A 27,561-nucleotide genomic window follows, 5' to 3' on the forward strand; every position below is an offset into this window, starting at 1 on the left:
CTCTAATGGCTTCCCTGGAGAAGAGAAAGGCTACCCACTCCAGTATTCTGGTGTGGACAATTCCATGGACTGTATAGCCCATGGAGTAGCAAGGAGTCAGACACGACTGAGGAACCTACATAGGGTGAAGACTAAAAGAGAGTGTCCATACGTATATGTACAACTGATTCACTTTGCTGTACACCTGAAATTAAAACAACATGGCAAGTCAATTATACTCTAATAAAATTGCTTTAAAAATTTCTCAAGTGTGAGGCTAACGTGCAGAGTACAGCATGTTCAGGAAAACTTCCAAGGCCTGAATGATACCTGTTTGGCAAGAAGGGGCCAAAATATGAAACCAGGCGCCACAAAGGGAAGAGCAGATCTGGGGGCGGCGTCCACCAGGTAAGGTGACGTGTGGATCCTCGAAAGAAGGACAAAGTTTCCGCCCTTGGGGGCCAGGTCTACAGTGAGGTTCAATGCGGGGTAAAGCCTTCAGGAAGCCTTCTCTGAACTGGACAAAGCGTTTGGGGCCCTGCTGTTCCTCTCGATGCTGGATGCGGCCCCAGGACTGCTTGTGACCCGCGTTTTCTCTTAGGAGCCCTAGAATTGCCTGTTTGTGTTCAGCTGGGCTTTGGGCTGGGACTCTGGCTGGGAGACAGGCTTGAAGACAGGTGTGGCCTTCCGTGTTGGACTAAATGAAGCTCGCACTGTGGTTCTTTCTACTCCTATGCTGTACTGAAGTGAGCTGGCTGTGCTGCAAATTTATTAATGTTTTGGTTTGTTTTTATTTTTAAAGATGAACTTAGGGGTTTATCGCTTCTCCTGGGCTGAAAACTCCAAGAAGGCCGGGATTATAGTTTATTCATTTTCATAGCAGAGGGTTCAGCTCAGTTCCTCAGTCGTGTCCAACTCTTTGAGACCCCATGGACTGCAGCACGCCAGGGCTCCCTGTCCATCACCAACTCCCGGAGCTTACTCAAACTCCTGTCCATCAAGTCAGTGATGCCATCCAACCACCTCACAGCAGAGGGTAGACAGTTAATTAGGGTTATGAGATTGAGAGAAAGAAGAAAAAATATTAAATGACACCTAGTTAAATCTGGAATTCAAATATGGGATGGGACATATTTTTATACAAAAGCGATTTGCTATTAGAAATGGTCTGAAACTCAAATCTCCCTGGGCATCCTGTGTTTTCTCTGGCAACCCTACATCCACCCGTGTTTGAAGAATGAATGCAGAGGGGTAACTGAGGTGGAATGAGGAGGGAGAGACCTGCGGGGGGTGGGGGGAAGAATCATTCCTGCTGAACCCATTCTCCAAAAACAATAAGTTGCATAAATAGTACAATGCTCAAGGCAATACCTTGGCAGTACAGTTAAGACCATAAAAGAAGAGATGAGAAAAATCCCACAGCAGGAACACCAGCTGGAGGAGGTGGCCCCACCACTCCCACAGCTGGGTCCTAGCCTCTCCTGTGCCCAGGATCACAGCTCCTGGTGTCAGAAGCCGGCTGTACCTCTGCGTGTGTGCAGCTGAATTTAGGTGCTCTATTTCCTCAACACAAATACAAAAGAAGGAACACCGTGCACAGCTGGGTGGTCCTGCCCGCATGGGGAAGGGATTCAGAGACTGTGGGGTCCGTGGAGTGTGGGTGGTCAGGGAAGGCTTCAAGGAGGAGGCGGACCTGTGGTGGGGCCTTCGAGGAGGAGCAGGGAAACATAAATAGGCCAAAACCTCTTCGGTTCTAATTCTGAATTCTTGGTAATTAAGAAACAAGCCAAACATGAGACCAAGACTGTGGCTGGCTTCCTCAAACACTCAGTTTGTTTATTGTTTTAGCCTTTTCCCTACTTGAGTAATAAATGATTTTATTCTCCCAGGAGATAATGGTCCCACAAGCCCTGTTGGGATCAGCACAATTTAGTCTCTGACAAACTGTGACTGCTGCCCTCTCATTGCAGGCCGCGTGTGCGTGCACACACAGTCACACACACATACAAAGCTGGTGGAAAAGCACTGCCAGGTCAACAGCATCTGCAGTCAAGTTCTCAGACTTGGTATTTTCTTCTACTCTTTAATTTTACCTGACAGCTTTGTACTTGCCTCCTTCTTACGTGAGAGTCAACGATTTTGGTTCAGATGAAGAAAGCATTGAACTTGCCGATAGTTTCCGTGGGGCAAAACATTGGAATTTGAGCTGAAAGTTTCTATCTTGGGGTCTTTCTGGGGTGTGGCCAGATGTCAGTGGGGGCTGGGGTCCCCTGAGGGCTTGGCTGGCACCGGACGGTCCACTGCAAGATGGCAGGTTGGTGCAGCCTGTTGGCTGGAGGACTTGGCAATCCACTTGGTCGCTCAAGTATCTCTGTGGCTCAGCAGCTGGCTCCCCTCCAAGGAGAAATCCAAGGTGAACGTGTAAAGCCTCCTGCTGTCACCTCTGCCTTATTCTACCGGGGCACAGCCCAACTCTGACTCGATGCGGGAGCGGGTGTCAGAAGGGCGGGGGTGGTCTAAGAGGCTGGCTATCGCAAAGCTAGTTCAGAAAATTCAACATATGCTCACTGCGGGCAAAGCCTCCCACCCTGGATATAAAAGGGCATTTTGAGATCTTATCCATTATCCTTCATCTCCTGCCCACCATCTGTCACCAGCCCACCCACCCACGCCAATGTCATTGGGATTTATCACAAACGCTTCTGCAGTGAACTCTGGGGACTAGCGGTGACAAAATAGATATGTCTCCATCCTCTTGGAACAGTAAATCCAGTTGGGGAGGAAGACATTAAGCAAGGATACATGGAAACAAAATGGCAAGGTGTAATGTGCAAGACACAGAGAACAATTACAGAAACCAACAGAGCGATGCCTGCTTAAGGGAGACCATCAGAAGGCTGCCCCGGGAAGGTGGTCTGGGGGCAGAGACGAGGCTCCCCCACCACGTGACAAGATGGTTGGAGGGACTCACAGACAGAGGTCAGGATGGGTGTCAGTCCACAGGAGGCTTCCTGCACCTCTTCTGGATGGAAGCCCAGAGGAGAAACCAGGTCAGGAACATGACCTGGACATGGAAGAAGCTGGGCATGGAAGGTGAGACCACTGACTTTGTCCTGAATGGCCTCAAATAGAGGAGCTTAGCATGTGTGTTACAGCCATGGGGCCTCTCAAGGGGCTGCGGGGGGAGAGGGGGTCAAAACTGGACATGGGGTGTGAACAGAAGTCCCGAGAACATGGGAAAAGAAGCCCGTGTGATGGAGAGGAGACCAGATGGCCCAGGTGAGGCAAAGCAGAAATCAGCTAAGGGTGGTATGGGGCAGGAGATGGCAGGAGGTGGGGGCTCGGAAGGGAGTTTTAATGCAGGGAGGCTGAATCAGGAGTGAGTGCAGGCTGGAGACCAACGTCGACGGCTGGTAGCACAGCATCTCCACGGGGCACCCATTACCGAGCTCCGCTTCTCATTTTGGACAGACTTCGGGAGAACCATCCACTTATCCATGGGGACGCACCTGAGCCAATCAAGGGATATGACCTGTATATTTCTAGGGGAAAAGAGTTGCTTTAAAGTCCATTGCTTATAGTAACACAACAAGTGTCTAAGGGAAAGGCTTGATTGCTAAACTGTTTATGAAAATGATTTCTTATTTTCTGTGACATTCATCCACCCTAAATAGAAAAGCACTAGACCAGAATACAATCAGGAGAAAAGTAAATGAAAACTAAAGGGCTCGCAAAGTAAATGTAAATATTAACTCAAATGCCTTTGGGGATCGACTGCGTGTCAAGCACTGCCGGACCTGAGAGTACTGAAATGAGCAGCGCACAGTATCTGCCTTTAGACATTTCGCAGTTTCTGCTGGGAAACCAATAAGCAAGTCAGCTGTTACATGTGGATACCCTGCACCATGATGGAAGCCCTGAATGGGGATCTGGCAGCCTACCAGGTGCTGAGGAAGAGTGTGGATGTCAGGAGTTCTGGAAAACCGTTTTCTTAGTCTTTGTGAGACGCTCTAACAAAATGCCATAAACTGGATGTCTTAAATAATAGACATTAATTTTCACAGTTCTGGAAGCTGGGAAAGCCTGGATCAGGGTGCTAGCATGGTGGGGGGGAGCGGAGCTTGGAGACGATCCTCCTCCTGGCTTACAGATGATCGCCTTATCACTGTGTCCTCATATGATGGAGAGAAAGCTCTGGTCTCTTCCTCTTCTTCAGTTCAGCTCAGTTCAGTCACTTAGTCGTGTCCGACTCTTTGCGACCCCATGAATCGCAGCACGCCAGGCCTCCCTGTCCATCACCAACTCCTGGAGTTCACTCAGACTCACGTCCATCGAGTCCGTGATGCCATCCAGCCATCTCATCCTCTGTCGTCCCCTTCTCCTCCTGCCCTCAATCCCTCCCAGCATCAGAGTCTTTTCCAATGAGTCAACTCTTCGCATGAGGCGGCCAAAGTGCTGGAGTTTCAGCTTTAGCATCACTCCTTCCTGCTAACCCCATCCTGGGGACTCCGCCCTCATGATCTGATCTGGCCTAATTACCTCCCACAGGCTCCGATCTGCATCACAGTGGGGCTTGAGGCTTCAGTGTGTAAACTGGAAGGGGGGACACAAACGTTTGGTCAGTGTGCTGTGCTTAGTCGCTCGGTCATGTCTGAATCTTTGTGACCCCATGGACTGTAGCCCAGCAGGCTCCTCTGTCCATAGGGATTCTCCAGGTAAGAATACCAGAGTGGGTGGCCTATCCCTTCTCCAGGGGATCTTCCTGACCCAGGAATCAAACCAGGGTCTCCTGCATTACAGGCAGATTCCTTACCAGCTGAGCTACCAGGGAAGCCCATTTGGTCAGTAACACCAACCAAAAAGGGAACTTCTGAGGTGAGTTCGGGAAAATAAAGACAGGAGGGAGGGTCTTACAGCAAAGAAGGAAAGAGTGTGCAGAAAACCTGTGCAGATACTTCCCTGCTGGTCCAGTATGGCTAAGACTCCGAGCCCCAGTGCAGGGAGCTCAGGTTCAATCCCTGGTCAGGGAACTAGAGCCCATACGTGGCAACGAAGAGTCCACATGCCACAGCGAAGATCCTGCATGGTGCAACTAACACCCAGATAAATACTGTTTAGAAAAAGCAAAACCGTGTAGAGCACAGAGTCAAGCATTAGTCTCTGGGGACTGGAAGCAAGTGGTTGTAGGTGACATACGGCGTGAGGGGCCCCATAGGGGTGTGGGCCCCAAAACATTAAAGGTTTGAGTCTTATTCTGAAAGAAATGGGGAGTTACTGGTAGATTTTATGCAGTTCGAAGGCACAGTTATTACTAATGATAATAATCATAATAAACACAGTGAATTGTGGCATGTGCTAGACACTTAAACATCGTCTTATCGATCTTAGTAAGAGTCCTCTGAAATAGGCGCTGTTTGGGGTTCCTGTTTTTAATGAGGAAATAGAGGCTTCCCTGATAACTCAGTTGGTAAAGAATCTGCCTGCAGTGCAGGAAGCCCTGGTTTGATTCCTGGGTTAGGAGGATCTGCTGGAGAACGGATAGGCTACCCCCTCCAGTATTCTTGGACTTCCCTGTGGCTCAGCTGGTAAAGAATCTGCCTGCAATGTAGGAGACCTGGATTCCATCCCTGGATTGGCGAGATCCCCTAGAGAAGGGAATGGCTACCCACTCTAGTATTCCGGCTTGGAGAATTCCATGACTATATAGTCCATGGGGTTGCAAAGAGTCAGACATGACTGAGTGATTTTCACCTTCACTTGAGGCTCAGAGAGGTCATGTAACTTCTCAAAGGTCCCAAAGCAAGGAAGTGGCTGGGCTGGGTTCACCCCCTGAGGGCCTTCTCCTCATGACCATGCCATCCTGTGAGCAATCAGCCCTGACGGCATCAGCACTGGGGAGGGCTGGATCAGGGAGGAGTCTATGCCACCCCACGGCATGCCACTCTGCCTGACAGTCCCCGAGCCAAGGAGCCTCTGCTAGGGTGACACTCCTGAGAGTGGCCTGCTAGGAGCCTGTGGGCTGTCCCATCGCCCTGCCCCCAAACCACTGCGGGGCCATGAGCCTGCACACACAGGAGGAGCGCAGTGACCTGGGAAATGATGTGGGGGTAGTCGGAGAAGGCGATGGCACCCCACTCCAGCACTCTTGCCTGGAAAATCCCATGGTCTGAGGAGCCTGGTGGGCTATAGTCCATGGGGTCACTAAGAGTCGGACGCGACTGAGCGACTTCACTTTCACTTTTCACTTTCATGCATTGGAGAAGGCAATGGCAACCCACTCCAGTGTTCTTGCCTGGAGAATCCCAGGGACGGAGGAGCCTGGTGGGCTGCCGTCTATGGGGTCGCACAGAGTCGGACACGACTGAAGCGACTCAGCAGCAGTGGGGGGAGTATATTTTGCTGGTTGTTGTTGTTCAGTCGCTAAGTCGTATCTAACTCTGTGACCCTGTGGACTGCAGCACACCAGGCTTCCCTCTCCTTCACTGTTTCCCAGAGTGTGCTCAAACTTGAGTCCATCAGTCGTGATGCCGTCCAACCAGCTCATCCTCTTCTCTCTCCCCTTCTCTATTTGCCTTCGATCTTTTCCAACTTCAGGGTCTTTTTCAATGAGTCAGCTCTTCGTATCAGGTGAACAAAGTATTAGGGCTTCAGCATCAGTCTTTCTAATGAATGTTCAGAGTTGATTTCCTTTAGGACTGATTGGTTTGATCCCTTAAAAAGGTCAACTCCACTTCCTCACCCCAGATGGATACAAGGGGTATGAAGAAAACCATTTTGCTCAGATGTATTTATCTAGCAGTAGAAATGCCTCAGCCAAAAGCATGAGGCTCTGGAGAGAAATATCCACTCCAGCAAGGCCCCTGCTCTTTCCTCCTTCTCTAGCAGGGGAATCAGGCCCACAGGTCACACTGCCATCCTGGTTGATGTTCACCAAGGTGATGCTCTGAGTCTGCACAGGATCTGCAGAGAACAAGAGCCCCTCAGCGCTCTGCTCTGGTCGCCTTATAGGCCTGGCGCCACTTTCTTTCTCCAGCAAAATCTACCTACCACCTTGCCACCCCTGTCCCTCCTAAAACAGATTGTTGCTGTTGATCAGTCATGTTCGACTCTTTGACACCCATGCACTGCAGCACACCAGGCTTCCCTGCCCTTCACCATCTCCCAGAATCTGCTCAAACCCCTGTCGGTGATGCCATCTAACCATCTCATCCTCCATTGCCCTCTTCTCCTGCCTTCACTCTTTCTCAGCATCAGGGCCTTTTCCAATGAGTTAGCTACTCACATCAGGTGGCCGAAGTATTGGAGCTTCAACTTCAACATCAGTCCTTCCAATGAATATTCAGGGTTGATTTCCTTTAGGATGGACTGGTTTGATCTCCTTGCAGTCCAAGGGACATACAAGAGTCTTCTCCAGCACCACAGTTCAAAAGGATCAATTCTTTGGCTCTCAGAACAGATGTTCTGTGTCAAACCTCTTCTGAAACTGCAACCCCAAATGCCCCGATGCCTCACAAACCTCCCATCACTTTCCACTGTCTTCCAAGTGGAATTCTAACTTCTTGGCAGGATGTCCAAGTCTCCGCTTTATCTGAAAATTCCTCACCCCAAACCCCAGTCCTGACAGTATCTTATCTGGGTCTGTGCATGTTCAGTCATGCCCAGCTCTTTGCGACCCCATGGACTGTGACCACCAGGCTCCTCCGTCCATGGGATCCCCCAGACAAGAATGCTGGAGTGGGCTGCCATTTCCTCCTCTAGAGGATCTTCCCAACCCAGGGATTGAACCCACATCTCCTGCATTGGCAGCCAGATTCGTTACTAACTGTGCCACTTGGGAAACATTTAATAAGTGCTTAAGAGTCATTTCGGAAAATACCCAGGGAAAACTGCAACTGGCCGCTCAGCGACCAGGTGATGCAGAACAGAGTGCCAAAATCTCCACTCTGAGCCTTTCTATCGGGTTAGCCAAAAAGTTCGTTGGCCTTTTCCTGTAACAGCGGGCGGAAAAACCCGAACGAAATTTTTGGCCAACCCAATACAACAGGAGACAAGAGCCAGGGAGTTTTCCACAGGCTACTTTTGTTGGTACAAAAAGCGAAGACTTGTCCCTTAATTCATGTTTCTTCCCATTTGATCCAAAAGTCTAGGCAAGGAAATTCTAAGGCTGGCTGCTGCCGTTCCAGCTGCTTCAAATAAAACAGTTAAATTAATTTGCCGTCATGGCTGCAGGAATTTCTTGAAAGGAGTTGCCTCTGAGGTTAATGAGCAGAAGAGGCCAATTCTGTGTGTGCTGAAATTCTTGGAATCTGAAGACAGGGCAGTTGGAACTGGTAAGGTTTCACTGCAAAACGTATATGTGTCGTCTTTAAGGGTATTTACTTAACGAGAGACCTACGTTTCCACGGCTTCTGGGCATTGGCTTTATGGGAAAGGATCTTTAAAGCGTCTCCAATTCATTCCCCTACCTGCCAGCTCCCTGCTCGTAATGCCTGCCGGTGCCAAAGAACGTCTCCACGAGCTGTCTGTTAGAACCAACAAAAATGCACCGAATGTTTTGTACTTGACCTCAGAACGCCGTTTCGCTCCTTCTGCCCTGACAGCTCCTTCGAACCCCGTCTGGGCGGCTGAAGGCTCTGGTGGGAAGATGAGAGCCTCGGCTTAGGCCTCAGAATCCGGAGGAAGACCGGTTTGAGCGGTGCCCACGACAGGCGTGTCCCGTGGCCGCCGCCTTCCCAGAAACGCGTCCAGACTGAAGCAGACGAGGCGCACTACCTGCCAACGGAACAGCAGGCTGGAAAAATCTCCGCTCTGGGACTCCACCGAGACTGTTCTGGAGATGAACCTGAAAAAGCTCCCTTCTCCCCTTCCTTCAGGCTATGAGGCAAGGGGGTCTACAGAACCGGAATCTTCAACTTTTCCAAGCCAATCCAGACATGAAAACGGGAAGACGGCGGTCGTCTGCAGTCAGCACTCCCGACGGGCAGAGATGCATCAGAGGAAGCCAGCCCAGGGCTCCTGGGGAATCTCAGGCTTTCCCACGTCGTCTCCTGAAGACACTAAAACCAGCAATAACATTTGGCAAGGCAAACACATTCCTATTAGCTGAGTAGGCTTGGCCAAAGATGATATGCCCCAGTGGTCTTGTTTTGAACTGCAAAAGAAGGGGCTAGATTTCAAAGGAGCTCTGATAAAATCCTCTACCCCTGGTGGGCTCTTAACTCTTCCTGATGTTTGTCCTGCAGGAAGGGTTGACATTTCCTAGCGTTCTGTTTGAGCAAGCTTCAAAGTAGTTCTGCAATGAAATTGCCAGCTTTCATGCACGCTTTAAAAGGTACAAAATACCTCTAGTACCTTGCATGGGGCCTGGGATATCATGAATTCACAATAACTATTTGTTGATTAAACTAATATACAGAAAGAACTCAATAGAAAAGCAGGATCATCTTTAATTGGCAAAATTTTCCCCCTCAGAACTCTTAGATAGAACTCCATTGAATGGTGCCTGGTTCCTAAGCAGAACCACTGCCTTCCAATCTAAAGACCAAAGGGACTCTGCCCCTAAATCGAGGCAGGGTTTAATTTGCACAGTGGTACAGAGCATTCCTGAAGCACCTACTGAATGAAAAAATAAATAAATAAATAATAGAGAATTTGTTGAAACTTTAGGGTACAGTTTTCAAATGACATAATATGTTTCCCCAGTGACAAACGTCACTTTCATCATTTACATTCTTTTTCTGCATTAGAGGGGAAAAAAATCAAAATGTACAGCAAGCATATATAAACTATTCAGTGTGACTGCTTCTTTAATTAGGCTAAAATCTTGCATGTTGGTCATGTGTGACCAATGTTTGGGAAAAGTAAATAAAACACATCACCTATCTATACAAATATATTGGGTTGGTCAAAAAGTTCATGTAGGTTTTTCTATACAATGTAACAGAAAAACCCAAACTAACTTTTTGACCAACCCAATAGCTCTGCTAATCAATCAGTGATGGGCGATAGTGTGTGCATAGCGGTTTCTGAATGTCCACTTATCTTCAGCAGCCTATGTGAGATGCCTGCTGGGGTAAAACATGCAGGGAAGGCCGAGGAACTGAGCCAGGCTAATAGCTCCCGCAGGAATCAGGAATCCCAACAGACACACAACCCATAACCCTGGTCCTGGTCTCAGCCACTCAGTCCTGGGCTTATGACCAGGTCTTTAAATCATATGCTCAGAAAATTAGTAGGTTCAAAAAAAGGAAGACTCCTTAGTACATTTGCTGAGTAACAATTGCCAACAAAAATGGTTATGCCAGCTAAATACAATCTTTTTGTGGCTACTTTACGGAAACTAAAGTGAGAGTGAAAGCGAAAGTCTCTCAGCCATGCCTGACTCTTTGTGACCCCCAAGAAGTCCATGGAATTCTCCAGGCCAGAACACTGGAGTGGGCAGCCATTCCCTTCTCCAGGGGATCTTCCCAACCCAGGGATGGAATCCAGGTCTCCCACATTGCAGGTGGATTCTTTACCAGGTGAGACACCAGAGAAGCCCAAGAATACTGGAGTGGGTAGCTATCCCTTCTCCAGTGGATCTTCCTGACCCAGGAATAGAACCGGGGTCTCCTGCATTGCAGGCAGATTCTTTACCAACTGAGCTATCAGGGAAGCCCTTTTTCCTTTGGTTTCTAAGAAGAGAACAAATTAATTTCAAGTAATTAGCAGAAAGGCAGCCTTGAGACATGGACCAACTCAAAGAGTGTTAAAAGTTAGAGTTAGGTCCAAATGCTAGAGACTTAAATTTTTTTAATGACATTTTAGGGAAAAGAACAAATGATTTGGATTGATTGTAAGAATTGATATAGTTTACTAAAAAGAGCCATTATTCTTTTTTATCCCGTATAGGTGTGTGCTAGTCAGTCAGTCACATCTGACTCTTTGCAACCCCATGAACTGTAGCCTGCCAGACTTCTCGTTCCATGGAACTCTCCAGACAAGAACACCGAAGTGGGTAGCCAGTCTCTTCTCCAGGGGATCGTCCTGACCCAGGGAGCAAACACAGGTCTCCCACACTGCAGGCAGATTCTTTAGCTTCCAAGTCACCAGGGAAGCCCTGTATAGGTATGCTGCTGCTGCTAAGTCACTTCAGTTGTGTCTAACTCTGTGCGACCCCGTAGACGGCAGCCTACCAGGCTCCTCTGTCCCTGGGATCCTCCAGACAAGAACACTGGAGTGGGTTTCCATCTCCTTCTCCAATGCATGAAAGTGAAAAGTGAAAGTGCAGTCACTCAGTCATGTCCGACTCTTAGCAACCCCATGGACTGCAGCCTACCAGGCTCCTCTGTCCATGGGATTTTCCAGGCAAGAATACTGGAGTGGGGTGCCAGTGCCTTCCTTGAAAAAGCCAAATTCCTGCTATATTTCCTATTATACAATTTTAAAAACTAAATACATTGTAAAGTGTGACTCAGTCGTGATCCGGCATTCAAGATTCGTTTTTCCTTTTAATCCAGCCAAGCACATACATAGACTTCCTTGTTTTGTCAGTTGAGAAAACCAAGAAGTGATAATACTACAGGAGCAATGAGAACAACCAGTGCCTTATATCAAAGGGACACATGAGCAGATAGAAAGAATCCTCATTGGCCAAAGCAGGAACAGTTTGAACAACATAAAATAGTGCTAGATTACATCCCAAAACATAAAATAAATATCCCTGAGCCCAAGCTGATAAATAAGTGATTGAATGTATAAATGAATAGGGGAAGCAGACAAATCTCACATGCAGAAAACTTCAAAGTAACTTGTGTAGCTACTTCAACCTTCAAGGAAGTGGAACATACATCCTTAAGTGCGGATGTGCACAGTGACCTCCTTCTAAAGAATTCAGTGTAGAAAGGAAGGAAAAGGGGGAACCGTGTAGTGGAGAAAGTTGTCAAATAGGACCTCGGGCAGCCGATCAAGGCTGACACCAACAGCGACAAGTCCTGTTGACAGTGGGTGCCCTCAATACGGGGTAACAGGAGCATCTCTGCGGACTTCTCTTCAAAACAGATAACCCCAGCTCAATCATGAGAAATACATTAGACACTCCCAGTCAACAGATATCCCACAACATCCTTAACTCACTCCTCACACTGCCAATATCATCAAAAACAGAAAACATGGGAAATTGCCACAACCAAGTAGAGCCTGAGGATAGGTGATGACTAAATGTAATGTGATACCTGAATCAGTTCAGTTCAATTCAGTTCAGTCGCTCAGTCGTGTCCAACTCTTTGCAACCCCATGGACTGCAGCACGCCAGGCCTCCCTGTCCATCACCAACTCCTGAGTCCACCCAAACCCATGTCCACTGAGTCGGTGATGCCATCCAACCATCTCATCCTCTGTCATCCCCTTCTCCTCTAGCCTTCAGTCTTTCCCAGTTTTTTCAAATGAGTCAGCTCTTCACATCAGGTGGCCAAAGTATTGGAGTTTCAGCTTCAACATCAGTCCTTCCAATGAACACCCAGGACTGATGTCCTTTAGGATGGACTGGTTGGATCTCCTTGGAGTCCCAGGGACTCTCAAGAGTCTTCTCCAACACCACAGTTCAAAAGCATCAATTCGTCAGTGCTCAGCTTTCTTCACAGTCCAACTCTCACATCCATACACTGGAAAAACCATAGCCCTTGTTGGCAAAGGAATGCCTCTGCTTTTTAATATGCTGTCTAGGTTAGTCATAACTTTCCTTCCAAGGAGTAAGTGTCTTAATTTCATGGCTGCAATCATCATCTGCAGTGATTTTGGAGCCCAGAAAAATAAAGTCTGACACTGTTTCCACTGTTTCCCATCTATTTCCCATGAAGTGATGGGACCAGATGCCATATCTTGATTTTCTGAATGTTGAGCTTTAAGCCAACTTTTTCACTCTCCTCTTTCACTTTCATCAAGAGGCTTTTTAGTTCTTCACTTTCTGCCGTAAGGATGGTATCATCTGCACATCTGAGGTTATTGATATTTCTTCCAGCAATCTTGATTCCAGCTTGTGCTTCTTCCAGCCCAGCATTTCTCATGATGTACTCTGCATATACGTTAAATAAGCAGGGTGACAATATACAGCCTTGACATACTCCTTTTCCTATTTCAAACCAGTCTGTTGTTCCATGTCCAGTTCTAACTGTTGCTTCCTGACCAGCATACAGGTTTCTCAAGAGGCAGGTCAGGTGGTCTGATACGCTCATCTCTTGAATAATTTTCCACAGTTTATTGTGATCCAGACAGTCAAAGGCTTTGGCATAGTCAATAAAGCAGATACCTTCCCACCAGGGAAGCCCCAGCCTTCACATGATACTAAACTGTTAAATTCAACATCAACACACACAAAGTCTCTCTTGGGAAGATTGCCTTTTTCATCTAAACTCTGATTTATAAATTATCATCCATTCTAGAAGCTATATGTTCTCCTAAATGTCCTTGATCTCTAGAGCCCTTGTCTCTTGTTCAAAGAGTTAAAGTTAAAATACAAAAACCATGTATCATTAATTGCTACAAACGTAAATGTGACTAATAGCTAACCTTGATATGGGGGATATGGGACCATCCCATACTATGTTTGCAATTTTTCAGTAAATCTAAAGTCATTCTATTTTTTTCTGAAGAAAGACTAGATACAGACACATATACGTATAACTGAGCTGCTCTGCTGTACATCTGAGACTAATGAAACAGTGTAAGTCAACTCTACTCAATTAAAAAGTTTTTTTAAAATAAGCACCAAGCAACTTCCTGAAAAAAATGTACAGCTATTCTAAAATTGCTCACTTTAAAAATTACATATCTCTTATTAAATACTTAAATTTATTATAACCGTATTTCACTAAACTCTGGGCTCCTCAGGGGCAGCACAGAGTCTCATCCATGCTTGTGCCATGGGAACTTGACCTTGAACCTGGGACACAGCAGGTACTCACACATCTTCGGATGAACGGATGAAAAACTGAAAACAGAATTCATCTCACTCCTTTTTTTCTTAATTTCAAATATGCCCAACACACCAGTCAAACACAGAGAGTCTTACCCAAGGATTATAAATATATATATATAATAACCTCTGTCTTTTTAAACAAACCACCCTATCTCCTAGTATTATCCAGCTTTATTTAAAAATATAATTTTTAAGAAGACCCTGGTCTCTGAGGACACTATATGTTTGAGGAAAAGAAAAAAAAGTTGCAGAAACTGCGGGGAGACCTGATTCGATTCAATAGACAACTTTTTGGGAAATGCTAGTAAGGCCTTGTTAAGAGGTCATGAGAAAGAAATAAGTCTGTGGAGAGCACGGTGGAGATGAAGCCCAGAGCCCTCCTTGACTCGCGCCCTCCTTGACTCGCGGCGAGAATCCAACAGGAGGGACACAGTGGAACGGAGCGCAGTATGCTGGCTTGTCTGCCCCTCTCTGCTTGCTGACCGAAGAGGAAGGGTGAGCAGGAAAGGCCTCGGGGAGCGGGGCTGGAGCCCTCACACATGGAGGAAGGAAGCCAGAGCTCCCTGCAGAGCAGGGCTGATGGCTGGGGGAAGCGCGGCGTCCCTCTGAGCCGAGACTTTGCCTCTGGATTCCAAATTTATGAACCCGTCCTGACAATGAACAAAGGGAAAGAAAGCTACAGATTGTCTGGGAGGCAGCCGAGTGCCATGGGAAGACTAGACGTCAGAGTCTAGCTGTCAGCCCTGTCACTTCGCGTACTTACTGTGAGTCCCTGCTACTTCACCTACAAGGTGCACTGAGAGGTGTTGGTGTGATGGTATCTGGGGTATGTCTAGCCCGGGGGTCGCCAACTACAGTCCAAGGACCACATCCAGCCCACTGCCTGTGAGCTAAGAACGGGTTTCACATTTCTTAATGGCTAAAAAAATATGAATAAGAGAAGACTATTTCATGACTCATGAACATTATAAAATTCAAATTACTATGTCCACGTGCATGAGTGCTATGTGCTAGCTCACTTAGGTTGTACCCAACTCTTTGTGACCCCATGGACTGTAGCCCGTCAGGCTCCTCTGTCCATGAGATTCTCCAGGCAAGAATACTGGAGTGGGTGGCCATGCCCTCCTCCAGGGGAATCTTGCCGACCCAGGGATCAAACCTGCGTCTCTTGTGTCTCCTTGCATTGGCAGGACGATTCTTACTGCCAAGCCACCAGGGAATGTCCACAAATAAATTTTACTGGAACACAACCGCAAACACTGGTTCACTTACTATCCACGGCTGCTTCTACCCTTTAAGCTATTGAAGTAAAGTTGCATTATCTGTGACGGAGATTGTGGGACCCATACAGCTGAATAGTTACTCTTCATTAAAGCAGGGACCCAAGAGGGAGAGGATATCCGTCCACATGTAGCTGCTTCACTGTCTTGTACAGCAGAGACTAACAGAACATTATAAAGCAGCTCTACTCCAGTTCAAAAAAAGAATAAGTAAGTATTCAATTCGGTTCAATCACTCAGTTGTGCCTGACTCATTGCAACTTCATGGACCGCAGCACACCAGGGCTCCCTGTCCATCACCAGTTCCCAGAGTTTACTCAAACTCATGTTCATTGAGTCGGTGATGCCATCCAACCATCTCATCCTCTGTCGTCCCCTTCTCCTCTTGCCCTCAATCTTTCCCAGCATCAGGGTATTCTCCAATGAGTAATTAAGTATTACAACTATCAAAAAAATTTAAATATTCTCTATTAGAACTATCAAGAAAAAACGTTTGCCTATTTTGGGTCTGGCTCCATCCAAAGCGAAGGTTCTCAGTAACCATATCCTTACTCTTCTCAGCTGTCCCTAAGGGCAGGGGCTGTCATTATGGACACTCCCCACACCCCAGCCATCTTGAGTTGACCTGGCTGGGAAGGAGGGAGCTGCTGACATCTCATGGGTAAAGACCAGAGAAGCTGCTGAACATCCTTATAACACACAGCAACAGCCACGTTCCCCTACACATGCAACAGAGAACTAATACACAACCAATCCCTGTGGCAATGGGGCTGAGGGTGAGGAGCCCTGCCGTAGTGTGAGCAGAAAGGCTAGCAGGAATGAAGGGAAAGGAGCGTGGCTGATATCTACTGAGCACAACGAAGGAGCTATCAGGCAGGAGGTCACCATCATCACCTCCTTTACGAATGGTGAGACAGACTCAGCAAGGGCTAGCCACTGGTCCGACATCACACAGCAAGGCAGAGGCTCTTCAGGGGTCTGAAGCCATTTCCGTACATTCCAAAGCTTTTGGTCTTTCCACTCCACATGCTATCAAGTCTAAAAAGCAGCTGAGTTACCAAAGATAAAAGGGTGCCTGTTTGTACTCCGCTGACATGTCTCCCAGAAGGTGGGCACAGTCTTGGCCGGGTAGGTCATGCATGGCTGGGACAGCAGCCTCCTTGTGTGCCATACACAGCTTCTGGGGACTGTCAGGCAAGGGGTGATGGGGCTGCGGGGAGGCCAATGGGAGTTAAGAGATGGGGGTGGGACTTTCCTGAAGGTCCAGTGGTTAGGACTCAGCACTCCCAATGTGGTAACGGCACGGGTTCAATTCCTGGTTGGGGAACTAAGATCCCAAATGGCACAGCCAGATTAAAAAACAGAGAGAGAGAGGGACAACGGTAGAGGAAGGCAGAGAATAAACCAGCCCAGGAGACCATAGTCTGGAAACAAAGTTCCAACTTTGGAGCCACTGAAATATATATATATATATATATATATTTTTTTTTTTTTTTACATTATGGCTACACTGGACCTTCATTGCTGTGCATGGGCCTTCTCTCGTTGCGGTGCACAGGCTTCTCACTGCAGTGGTTTCTCTCATCGTGGAGCACTGGCTCTAGGCGCGGGGCTCCGTGGTTGTGGTTCGTGGACTCTAGGGCCCTGGCTCTCTGGCTCAGTGCACAGACTTAGTTGCCCTAGGGCAGGTGGGATCTTCCCAGGCCAGGGGCTGAACCTGTATCCCCTGCATGGGTAGGTGGATTCTTTACCACTGAGCCTCTAAGGAAGCCCTAGTACACATTTCTTTTGAGGAGTTTCACAGTAGGTATTTTACTAAATATTACATTCCTAAAGGGGCATCCTTGGTGGCTCAGATGGTAAAGCGTCTGCCTGCAATGCAGGAGACCTGGGTTCAATCCCTGGGTCCGGAAGATCCCCTGGAGAAGAAAATGGCAACCCACTCCAGTACTGTTGCCTGGAAAATTCCATGGACAGAGGAGCCTGGTAGGGGTCGCAAAGAGTCAGACACAACTGAGCAACTTCACTTTCACATTCCTAAGAGGAAGCACTGTCAGCTGGCTTATAGGCTAAAGGAAGCTCCATGTTCCATAAGTCAGAAGGCTAACCATCGAGCTTACGCAGTCAAGCTCAGGCACCACAGGCCAGCCTGCAGCAACTCCTACAACGACCAGAATGCTCCCTTAGAGCAGAGGAAACTGATTCTCTACAAGGCCGGCCCATGTGAATCCTGGAACACAACAGTGCATGCAGGGTGTTGTTAAGATAAGTCATAAGCAGCCACAAAAGTGGAAAATGTCGCATTCTTCCAAGCTATATAAGACCTCCAAATGATTTAAAAGCAACTAAACTTGCTAATGCAAACAGCCGATGCATCAGAAAAGTCCCTGATGCTAGGGAAGACTGAGGGCAGGAGAAGAAGAGGGCAACAGAGGATAAGATGGCTGGATGGCATCACTGATGCAATGGACATTAACCTGGGCAAACTTCGGGACAGGGAGGGACAGGGAGGCCTGGTGTGCTGCAGTCCATGGGGCTGCAAAGAGTGGGACACGACTGGGCCACGGAACAACAACAAAATTGCTGAAAGAGGTCAGCAATGTCTGAAAAGTCCAGAGTTTCCAGGAGTGGTTTGCAAACCCTCTGCAGAAGGGGAAAGGGGCCCCAGGAACCTCTGGGCATTTGAATAAAAAGCAAAAGTTGACTTCTGTCCCTTCTACCTTCTGTAGCAGGAGGCACCTCCACGCCAGTGAGCACCTGGTTCCCAGGCACAGAGGGAGGCTCAGAGCCTGTCAACAAACATTCCGTATCCTCACTGGGCACCAAGCGCTGCACTGAGGGACAAGGAAGGACAAAAGCTGAGAACATTACCCTCAGAGAGGGCACAGGCGGGCGCGAGAAGCAAAAATATAAACTAGTGCCGACAACGCAGTACGAGCTGTGCCAAAGAGCTGAGTCCCAAGTCGCACAGGGTTGGGGTCTAAAGCCAGGACAAAGGTGAGGTGGTACCCAAGCCAGGGTTAACATTAATCTTCCAAACACCTTACGGTTTTCATGCCTTTGTGCAGGTTCAGTGGGGCCGTTTCTTCTCTCCTGAACGCTGCTGGGTTGACTTAACACAGCGTTAAGTTGACTTATTTTATTTTGGGGTCCCTGCTCTTTAAAGACATCCAACTGGAGAACCAGACCTGGTTTCAGACAGTAAGAGATTTGCCCTGTTTCAGGTGGAGGGAAGGGGAAAACAGCATACCCTGCTCTCCCCTCGTGGCCCCTGCCCTGGTCCCTGGCTCCTCGGCAAATCAGAGGATGGAGGTGTGGTTTAAAGCGATGTGTCTGCAGCATCGGTCTCCACCACTTCCCCAGGCTCAGTGTGCATGGCGTGTCTGCACATCACAGAGACAACTGATGAGGACCAAGATCCGGGGGGAACACACGTGGCTGGGGAGGTCAGAAGGGGCTGCACAGAGAAGGTGCGAGCTAAGCTGGGGCCTCAGGAATGAGTAAGACACAGATGGCGGGACACAGCAAATGCCAAGCACGGCGGGAAGGAGCATGGCATATTTAGGCCACGGGCTGCTGCAGACGAGCAGGATGCTGAGAGGTGGGAGGCGAGCCTCCAGAGTCAGGGTGGCCGATCCTCCTGGGCACCAAGGGAGGGAACCTGAGGCAGATGTCGAGAGAAGCTTCTGAAGGGAGTCTCTGGCCTCATGGCTTGAGGGGGTGGGGGATGACAATCTTAGCTTCCACGGGCTACCAAAGCGGGGGACATGGGTGGGACACTGTGTCCATATCAGGACATGAGAATGCACTGACACAGCTGGGGACTGCAGGCTGGAGCTGCCTAAAATCCACCGGAAGTCAGTGACCCAATCACAGGCGTCAGAGCAGGCGGGCTATTGGATTTTCAGTCCATGAACAATGGAGGATGATGGAGAGGGGATCAAACCCAGGTCACAGGTCATAGCAGTGACTGCTGCTATCATTCACGTCACCACCACACGTGGGCTCCTACGACCAGCAACCTGCGTCTGATCTCCTCACCATCATCCTCCAATGTTCATGGACTGAAAATCCAATAGTCTGCCTGCTCTGACGCCTGTGATTGGGTCACTGACTTCCGATGGCCCCTCCAGGCTTCCGTGATAGCTCAGCTGGTAAAGAATCTGCCTGCAATGCAGGAGACCCTGGTTTGATTCCTGGGTCAGGAAGATCTGCTGGAGAAGGGATAGGGTACCCACTCCAGTATTCTTGGGCTTCCCTGGTGGCTCAGCTGGTAAAGAATCCACCTGCAATGCAGGAGACCTGGGTTTGATCCCTGGGTTGGGAAGATCCTCTGGAGAAGGGAAAGGCTACCCACTCCAGTATTCTGGCCTGGAGAATTCCATGGACCATATAGTCCATGAGGTTGCAAAGAGCTGGACACGACTGAGCGAACTGAACTTTCACTGGCCCCTCCTGCCACAGGTGGACAGCGAGGCCACTGGAGGGAACGACAAGGCCAGCGGGAGCCCTCAGTAAGAAATGTGCCGAGGAAGAGACTCAGCAGAAACCGACAGTTGAGGGACAAAGCCAAAAAGAGGAATCATGAGCAAGAATTAAAAACACACGAGAGCAAACAAGAGCGAACAGGGCCGCGGGAGCCAAAGGAAGTGAGCATTTCAGAGGAGAGGGAACCAGTGTCAAGATCAGATAAAGAGTGAGAAGCAGGCACGGGCTGCAGAGGCTGGGAGGCCACCTGTGACCTTGGCAAGAGCCGTCACGATGAAGTGTTGGGAGCGGAAGCTGCTACCAAGGGATGCAGAGGACCAGTGGGAAGGGTGCAACCACCCCTCCGAGAAGAGGTCCGATTGCCGCCGGGTGAAAGGGGATGGTTATTTGAGCGAAAAAATAAAAACACAGGACTTGGTTTTCTCAGCCATGAAACAAAGCAAACGGAAGTCTATGCAGCAGACATTGCCTCTGCTGTTTTAATTAGCTGCTATTTGATATTTCAGACTCTCAATATGCTACGGGAAGCTTTGGTTTCATGTTCTAATCCCCTTGCCTTTTTATTTTCCATTTCACGTACTATTTCCATCATTTCATTCTCATGCGAAAAAGCTAGAAATTGCAAATTTCCTGGAGCATTCAAAGGCTGAGCTCCACTGAGGTCAATTCAGGAGCAACCCCATCTTGATATGTCTTCCCTGGACCCAGAGTTCATTTTTTTTCAAGACGTGAAATTGGAGCTTGGTCCCTAAAGATACTTTAAATTCTCAGGGTCACCTTACATCGGGGTGGTAGTTTTTAGTTTCCAGTGTATTTTCACAGACATCATTTCATTTCATTCTTACCAAGACCCTAAGAGGGAGGAAAAGCAGATAAGCTTACACTCATGTTACAGACCAACGCAGCAGCAAGCAAGCAAACCAAAGGCTGGGTGCCTACAATGCACACAAGGTCAGCTTCCTTCCCATTCCTCTAGTCTCTCAGCTCCCTGAGCAGTGGCGGTGATGGCTTGACACTTGATTTGTAAAGGGCGTAATAATATCCCATTCAGCTATATGTTCATCACAGATGAGAAAGAGACAGAAAGGAGAGAGAGAATCTGAGCACTTCTTCCTGAACTAAGCTGAAGCAACCTGACATCAGTTGAATCAAGGTCACCTGCTCTCCAGCGCTGGCCATAGTAGCACTTTTCGCAAATGCTGCGGTTCTAAACTGTGTGCTCATTATTTTCCAGTCTTTTTTCATTTCTTTACTTGTGCCTGGTCTCATGCAGAATCTTCAGCTGTGCCACACGAATTCTCAGTTGACGCCTGCAAACTCTTAGTTGCCGTACATGGCATCTAGTTCCCTAACCAGGGATGGAACCTGGGCCTCCTGCATCGAGAAGGTGGAATCTTAGCCACCGGACCACCAGGGAAGCCCCCCATGGACTCACTAGAGTCACCCGGGAGCACGTTACAGAAAGGAAGATGCCTGGCGCTGTTTTTAGCTCAGTCGTTTCCAACTCTCTGCAACCCCCTGGACGGTAGCCCACTAGGCTCCTCTGTGCATGAGGATTCTCCAGGCAAGAATACTGGAGGGGGTTGCCACGCCCTCCTCCAGGGGATCGTCCTGATCCAGGGATTGAACCCAGGTGTCCCGCATTGCAGGTGGATTCTTTACCATCTCAGCCACCAGGGAAGCCAAAATGCCTGGGCCTTTCCTCAAATCAGTTAAGTCAAGCTGTCAAAGGCTGGCTGAACGGAAAGAAGCAAGGGAGCAAGGAATAAGATACGGGAGCAGGAAAGCAAGGGTGCAGACCTAAAAGCCTACATTCTAAGGTGCAGCAGGCAGAGTCGCACAGCGAAATACATACGAAAAGTAAGTACGTTCTGCACACTTGAAGATACACTCTGTGAATGCAGTTTAAAATGACAATGTGGACGACTATTGTGATAACGAGGAAAGACGTACACATGTACAATGTTTGGCAGACTCCCTATCCCCACAACAAATACACACATCTACCCTGTGGAGAATGATGGCATGCTCATACACAAACCCCTTTTCATGCAGGGTCTTGATGGTTAAGCACCAAACGGAGGCGCATGTGGTCATTTCAGAGCCGCAGTGCTGATTCCACGAGGCATACATTGAGGCGGATTTCATGGCATTATGGCAAGATGCTGTCCCCCAAATCACCTAGGTTCCTATTCCCTTAAATAAATAAAACCTGGAGCTATTTTAGGCAGTAGGTATGTGCCTACTTCCCTGGGTCAGGAAGACCCCTTGGAGAAGGAAATAGCAATCCACTCCAGTATTCTGGCCTGGGAAATCCCATAGGCAGAGGAGCCTGAAGGGCTACAGTCCACGGGGTCACAAAAGAGTCAGACATGACAGCAACTGGACAGCAACACGTACCTGCTCCCTGCACGATTCTTGTCCTGGAGGAGTTGGGATAGTGAGGCAACAACAATGGTCCCTCCTAGTGTTCTACAAAGATGGTACTGGTGGCCCCCAGTCCTCAGGTTGTAAGCTTGGCCAAGGCGGGGGATGCGCCAATGCCCCCTCCAGCATGCCTCCTGAGGTCTGCCAGGTGGCTGGCTGGCAGGAAGGATGAAGCTGGAGGTCAGAAACTAGAGCCAGTCTGCACTGGTCCATTCCAGAGGCACGCTGAGAACCCTCATCAGCTCATTGCTCTGATACCTTCCAAGGAAGGTTGCCAGATAAAACACAGGACACCAGTTAAATTTGGATTTTGATAAACAACAATACCCCACATCTTGCACAGGACAGACTTATGCCAAAGAAACAGCCATTGCTTGCCTAAGTCCAGGTTTAATGGGGCATCCCTGGTGGCTCAGACGGTAAAGCATCTGCTTACAATGCAGGAGACCCAGGTTTAATCCCTGGGTCCGGAAGATCCTCTGGAGAAAGCAATGGCACCCCACTCCAGTACTCTTGCCTGGAAAATCCCATGGGTGGGGGAACGTGGTAGGCTAGAGTCCATGGGGTCAAAAAGAGTCGGACACGATTGAGTGATTTCACTTTCACTTTCTGCACTTTCAGTTGCTAAATCTGGCAACGTACCACCAGGGAGAGCTCTCATAAAAGCTTCCACCACCCAAATAACTTTAGATGGTTTCATATTCTTATATTATTAATTAGTGCCTATCAATGTTTTAAATGTATACTTTACAAAATAGTACACTTCTCTTTTTCTGAACCTATCAGGTCATTTCTGATTTTGCAAATTAGTAGCATGATGAGATTTTCTTTAACATCCTAGGTTTTTCTTCCAGGAAACATCATTGGAGACACTGTGATTGGCTTGCGCTTTGTATATTCAGTCTGCAACCATCCCCATGAAATAGAAATACTGAAAAAGTTCAGATCTGGCCTTTGGATCCTTTAACTCAACCTTTCTGAATGTTCACTTTCAGCTGCAAGTCTCTTTAGAAAATGAAATAGTGATGTGAATCAGGGGTCCCCGGCCTCTAAGAACCAGTGCCTGATAATCTGAAGTGGAGCTGAGATAATAATAATAGAAATAAAGCGCACAGTAAATACACCTGAATCACCTCAAAACCATCGCTGTCCCCCTCTCCCCACCGCCAACTGCCTTCCATGAAATTGGGCCCTGGTGCCAAAAAGGTTGGGGATAATAAATCATAAATCATATGATCATTACAGACATAAAGGTGGCCCACTGCAGCACTTCCAGAACACCACAGAGGATTTTCAGCCTCAACTGCTCTTTTTTAAAAAAAATCTGTTTTCTATTACAAAAATAATCTAAAAATAGTTCCACATAACACAAGGACAAAGCCATCTGTACAATCTCTCCAAAGAGCTCATATTTCTATAGATATTATCACTTTCCAACTATTCCAACAAGTTCTGAAATTTAAGAAAGTCATGTAGATTTGTCAGACAAAACTCATCAAAATATTAAATTTAACCACTAATATTTTTATTATTTTATAGTATTCTTTTACATCACAGAAGACTCAAATCAAACATGTATTGAAGTAAATGCAGCATCAAAGTGCATTAAAACTCATTACAAACTTTAAAAAAAGTTGCATGAAAATGTTTCTACCAATAATTGATAAAACCAAAATGTTGATAAATAGATGTGACTATAGAAAAATATCCCACACTCAAGTAAAATGAGCTGGAAGTTGTGTATCTGGAAATGTTATCCTTGGTGTGTATTTGAAAAAAAAAATAACTTTCCACATATGCAAACAGAGCTGAGACACTCATCAGAAATACAAAATCAGTTAATATTTCATCTTCTTAATCATGAAGATTTGACTTTTAAGGAAGGATAAAGTTGGAATTAAAGTAGTTAAAGACAAAACTTGAATAAAAGGATATGAATGCAGTCCTGTGAGTTTTAAACTCCAATCACTGAAAAGTCAAGAAGGAAAAAGTAAAAAACTGACCTCTGAGTCTGCTGTCTTCATTGGGTTCCATGGATCTCCGTTCAAAAGCGAGACACTGACCACTTCATAGGCTCCTTCCCCGTCCCTCGTCCCGGCCTGTTGCATGGAAGGCACAAACTGGCTTCCCAAGTTCACCCCTGTAACACAAAGAAAAACCCTATGCTTATTCCAGTTTGGAAGAGTTTGGCATCAAAAGTATGACACCAACGACTCAATGAAAATACTTGCAAGTTGAATAAAGCCAGGCAAATACCATCATCTATTATATCATAGTTGAGTGTTAAAACTGATTAATTCACTGTCACTCAGACCAAAAATTTTTGTATCTTTAACCAAATAAGAGCTAATTTTTTTCCCCCTTCAAGACTTGTGGCATGTGCTGGGTGATTACCATCATCAAAGTATGTAATTCTGTCCTTTGACAAGCAACAAAAATCCACGAGCCGTGACTTTTTAAATGATGAATTAATCCTTTGCTTAAGATCAGCTCTATTAAAAGTCTCAAGGCTTTAGCTGTATTAAGACTAAGTCCATTTACTTAAGTCCCAGCGAATCAGTTAAATACAAAGCCGACTCTGCTCTCTGTACTTATGGGGGCTAATTTTATGGGCTTCAGGGAATGATTCTATAGACAAAATTAATTTGTCAGTTTCGACTGACTAGACTGGTTCATGTAAAAAAAAAAAAAAAGTCAAGTCATTCAGTCAACTATTATGTGATCTTGTTTCCTGGGGTCCTGTCGAACCAGTTAATATACTTACACAGGTTCAATGTGGCCCCATTTCCATAAACAATCCTAATGGAAAGTATAACATTTTTCTCTTCTGGAGAGTATATCACTTTCTTAACAAATGCAGTAATTTTCCGGGCCAGCTTCCCTATGAGGTCACACTCCCGCTCTTCGGTGCAACCACAGTCTGCCCCTCAAGGTAAAGGATGGGAGTTGATTCCCTCACATGTTATTCCCATTTCTTCAACCAGGACTCATAATTTTCAGACCTGAGTCATAATAGCACAGTTTCAAGTTACTAAAGAGTTCGCATTTATTGGGCACAAATGGTATTGAAATTTTAATCCTAGACATTTTACAGTTCTCCAAATACCTTTCAATCCACACCATTTTATCATTCTCAGTGTGGAAGTCTGCAGTTATATTCAGGTTACAAAAGGATTACTATTGTACTTGAGTATTAACTGTCTGACACAGCCTCCCTGGAAAATTCTCAAGCTGGTCACAAAGCATTTAAAACTCCCAATCGTTGAGTGCCAAGGGACCAGGGATGAACTGAACGTTGGGACTCTGGCCAGTGGCCGAGGGGGTGAGCTGGGCCCCTTGGCCCCGTGGGGCAGGGAGAGGGAGAGAGAGGCCCAAGGGAGCAAGGAGACATGGGCTTGTGGTCTCAGGGCTGGGATGTGCCTGTGTCCAGGAGATGAGGGCCCCGCCTGTGCAGGCGGAGGGGGCCGGCTCCAGGCGGTGACATCGGTGGACGTCTGGTGGAGGGGGCAATATGAGGAAGGGGTGGTTATCAGCATGAAGTTCATCAGAAGTCTTTCCTGGCTGAAGACAGAGTGGCCCACGATGGCTCAGAGATCTTGAATAAACGAGCGTCATCTACTGGCTTGATTTCATGCCCTTCAATGTGCTCCAAGAGTGCTGAGACACTCTAAGCAGGGGCTTTGGAGTAAGACATCCCCAACATCAGTAGCATCCTGACCACTTATTAGCTGTTGGTCCTGGCCCAGCTGTTGGCCCAGGCCCAGCTGTTGGCCCACTTACTAGTTCATTCACTCACTCACTCATTCACCAACTACCTATTAACTGCCTGCCTTGTGACGGGCCTTCTAGATCTGATGTCTTCCACTTAAATAGCCCGCTCTTTCTGCTTCAGCCCTCGTGCTACCTGGAGTGAGTCCCCTCTGCCTACACTGCTGGGACCCTCATCTCTTAAATACAGCTCTCTCCACCTCAGAACACTTGGTTCTCTCCATCTGTGCATCTATGAGAGAGTCACAGATCAAGCTGCCCTCGTGACCTATATTTTTACACTGGGTGAGAGACTTCTGAACAAATAAGATGATTGCACAGAGTAACCGGGACCCTGGGACAACAGGGCTAGGGGGACACCCCGTGATGGCCTTGTAACTCTTCTATAAATCTAAAATGATTTCAAAATAAAAGTGTAATGACAAAAACAAGGTCGTGGTAGTTGGTGGGGAAGGCTACTTCCGATGGACAGGGACAAGAGACTGTATTGTTGGGACGGGAAGCATGGAGGATGAGGAACTTCCAGCCCTTCCCAGAGCCGCAGGAGGAACACATCGGCAGTGGGTCCTCAGATGTTTTCTTTTCCATAAAATGAAGCAGAGGGCAGGGAGGCGCAAGGTGGGTAACACACATGAAGCAGTTCATCAAGATCCTTCTCGAAGCTTTGCCGAGCCCCAGGTCTCACGTGCAAGACCCTCAGTGGGATGCCCATGTTAGAAGTTCCTGAAACAAAGTGAGTTCTGATCCAGCTACACAGCTTCTGCAGAGTGGGCCAAGAGTGCAGCTAACTGAACACATCTTGAAAGAGTGCTGGTGTGCTGTCTGAAGTGGATTAGGGATTTGAAATACCCACAATTACAGAGTGAAAATGGCAGATGCGTCTGAACTTACCCCTCAACCAATGAAAACCATGCCACGTGCCAAAGAGTTACCCTGGCCAACATTTTAATCCTCCGGAAAGTCAAGTTAAACTGTTAAGAGAGTGACTGCAAGCATTTTAAAATTTCCTCTACATAAACAAACCAAGTTGATTATAAGCTACTCCTGGAAGTTTTGTCAGTTAAGTTTCCAACACAAGCGAATTGTTAAATTGAGTACTTAATAGCAAATTCAAATGCCCCAAGGCTGGATAAATCAAAACCTGGAGTCCTGCACTGCTCACCACCCAGCCACAGTAAGGAAGATGGGATGGTTTCCATGGGTATCCCAGCCGTGATGCTCACAGGCCTGGAAGGTTATCACCCAGGCTTCAGAGACTTAGAGAAAAACTTTGAATATAATAGAACTCACTGAGAAGCTGCCTGTCTTAAAACAGGGGTCCAACCTCCGGGCCATAGACCGTGTGGACATTAGAATAGAAAGAAAGTGCATAATGGGGCTTCCCTAATGTCTCCGCAGGTAAAGAATCCATCTGATGATGCAGGAAATGCAGGTCATCCCTGGGTGGAGAAGATCCCCTGCAGAAGGAAATGGCAATCCACTCCAGTATTCTTGCCTGGAGAATCCCATGGACAGAGGAGCCTGGTGGGCTACGGTCCATGGAGTCGCAAAGAGTCGGACACGACTGAGCGACTAAGGACACAGCAAAGTGCACAATAAATGCAATGTGCTTGAGTCATCCTGAAAGCTCCGCCACACCCTAGGCCACGGAAGAACTGTCTTCCA

The 27,561-nt window shown here is 47.5% G+C and overlaps 1 protein-coding gene across 2 annotated transcripts in view; it reads right to left on the reverse strand.

Annotated features, from left to right (window-relative positions):
* The window catches only part of ADAM12 (ADAM metallopeptidase domain 12), a 391,246-nt gene that overhangs the window by 314,666 nt on the left and 49,019 nt on the right, over positions 1-27,561 (reverse strand). For both annotated transcript variants that reach the window (XM_027960492.2, XM_027960491.2), the window contains exon 2: positions 24,132-24,268. In XM_027960492.2, coding sequence (XP_027816293.1) covers positions 24,132-24,268 — 137 coding nt within the window. The remainder of the gene's footprint in view (positions 1-24,131; positions 24,269-27,561) is intronic.

Source organism: Ovis aries, chromosome 22 (genome assembly GCF_016772045.2).
Source record: "Ovis aries strain OAR_USU_Benz2616 breed Rambouillet chromosome 22, ARS-UI_Ramb_v3.0, whole genome shotgun sequence".
In the NCBI taxonomy this organism is placed as follows: domain Eukaryota; kingdom Metazoa; phylum Chordata; class Mammalia; order Artiodactyla; family Bovidae; genus Ovis; species Ovis aries.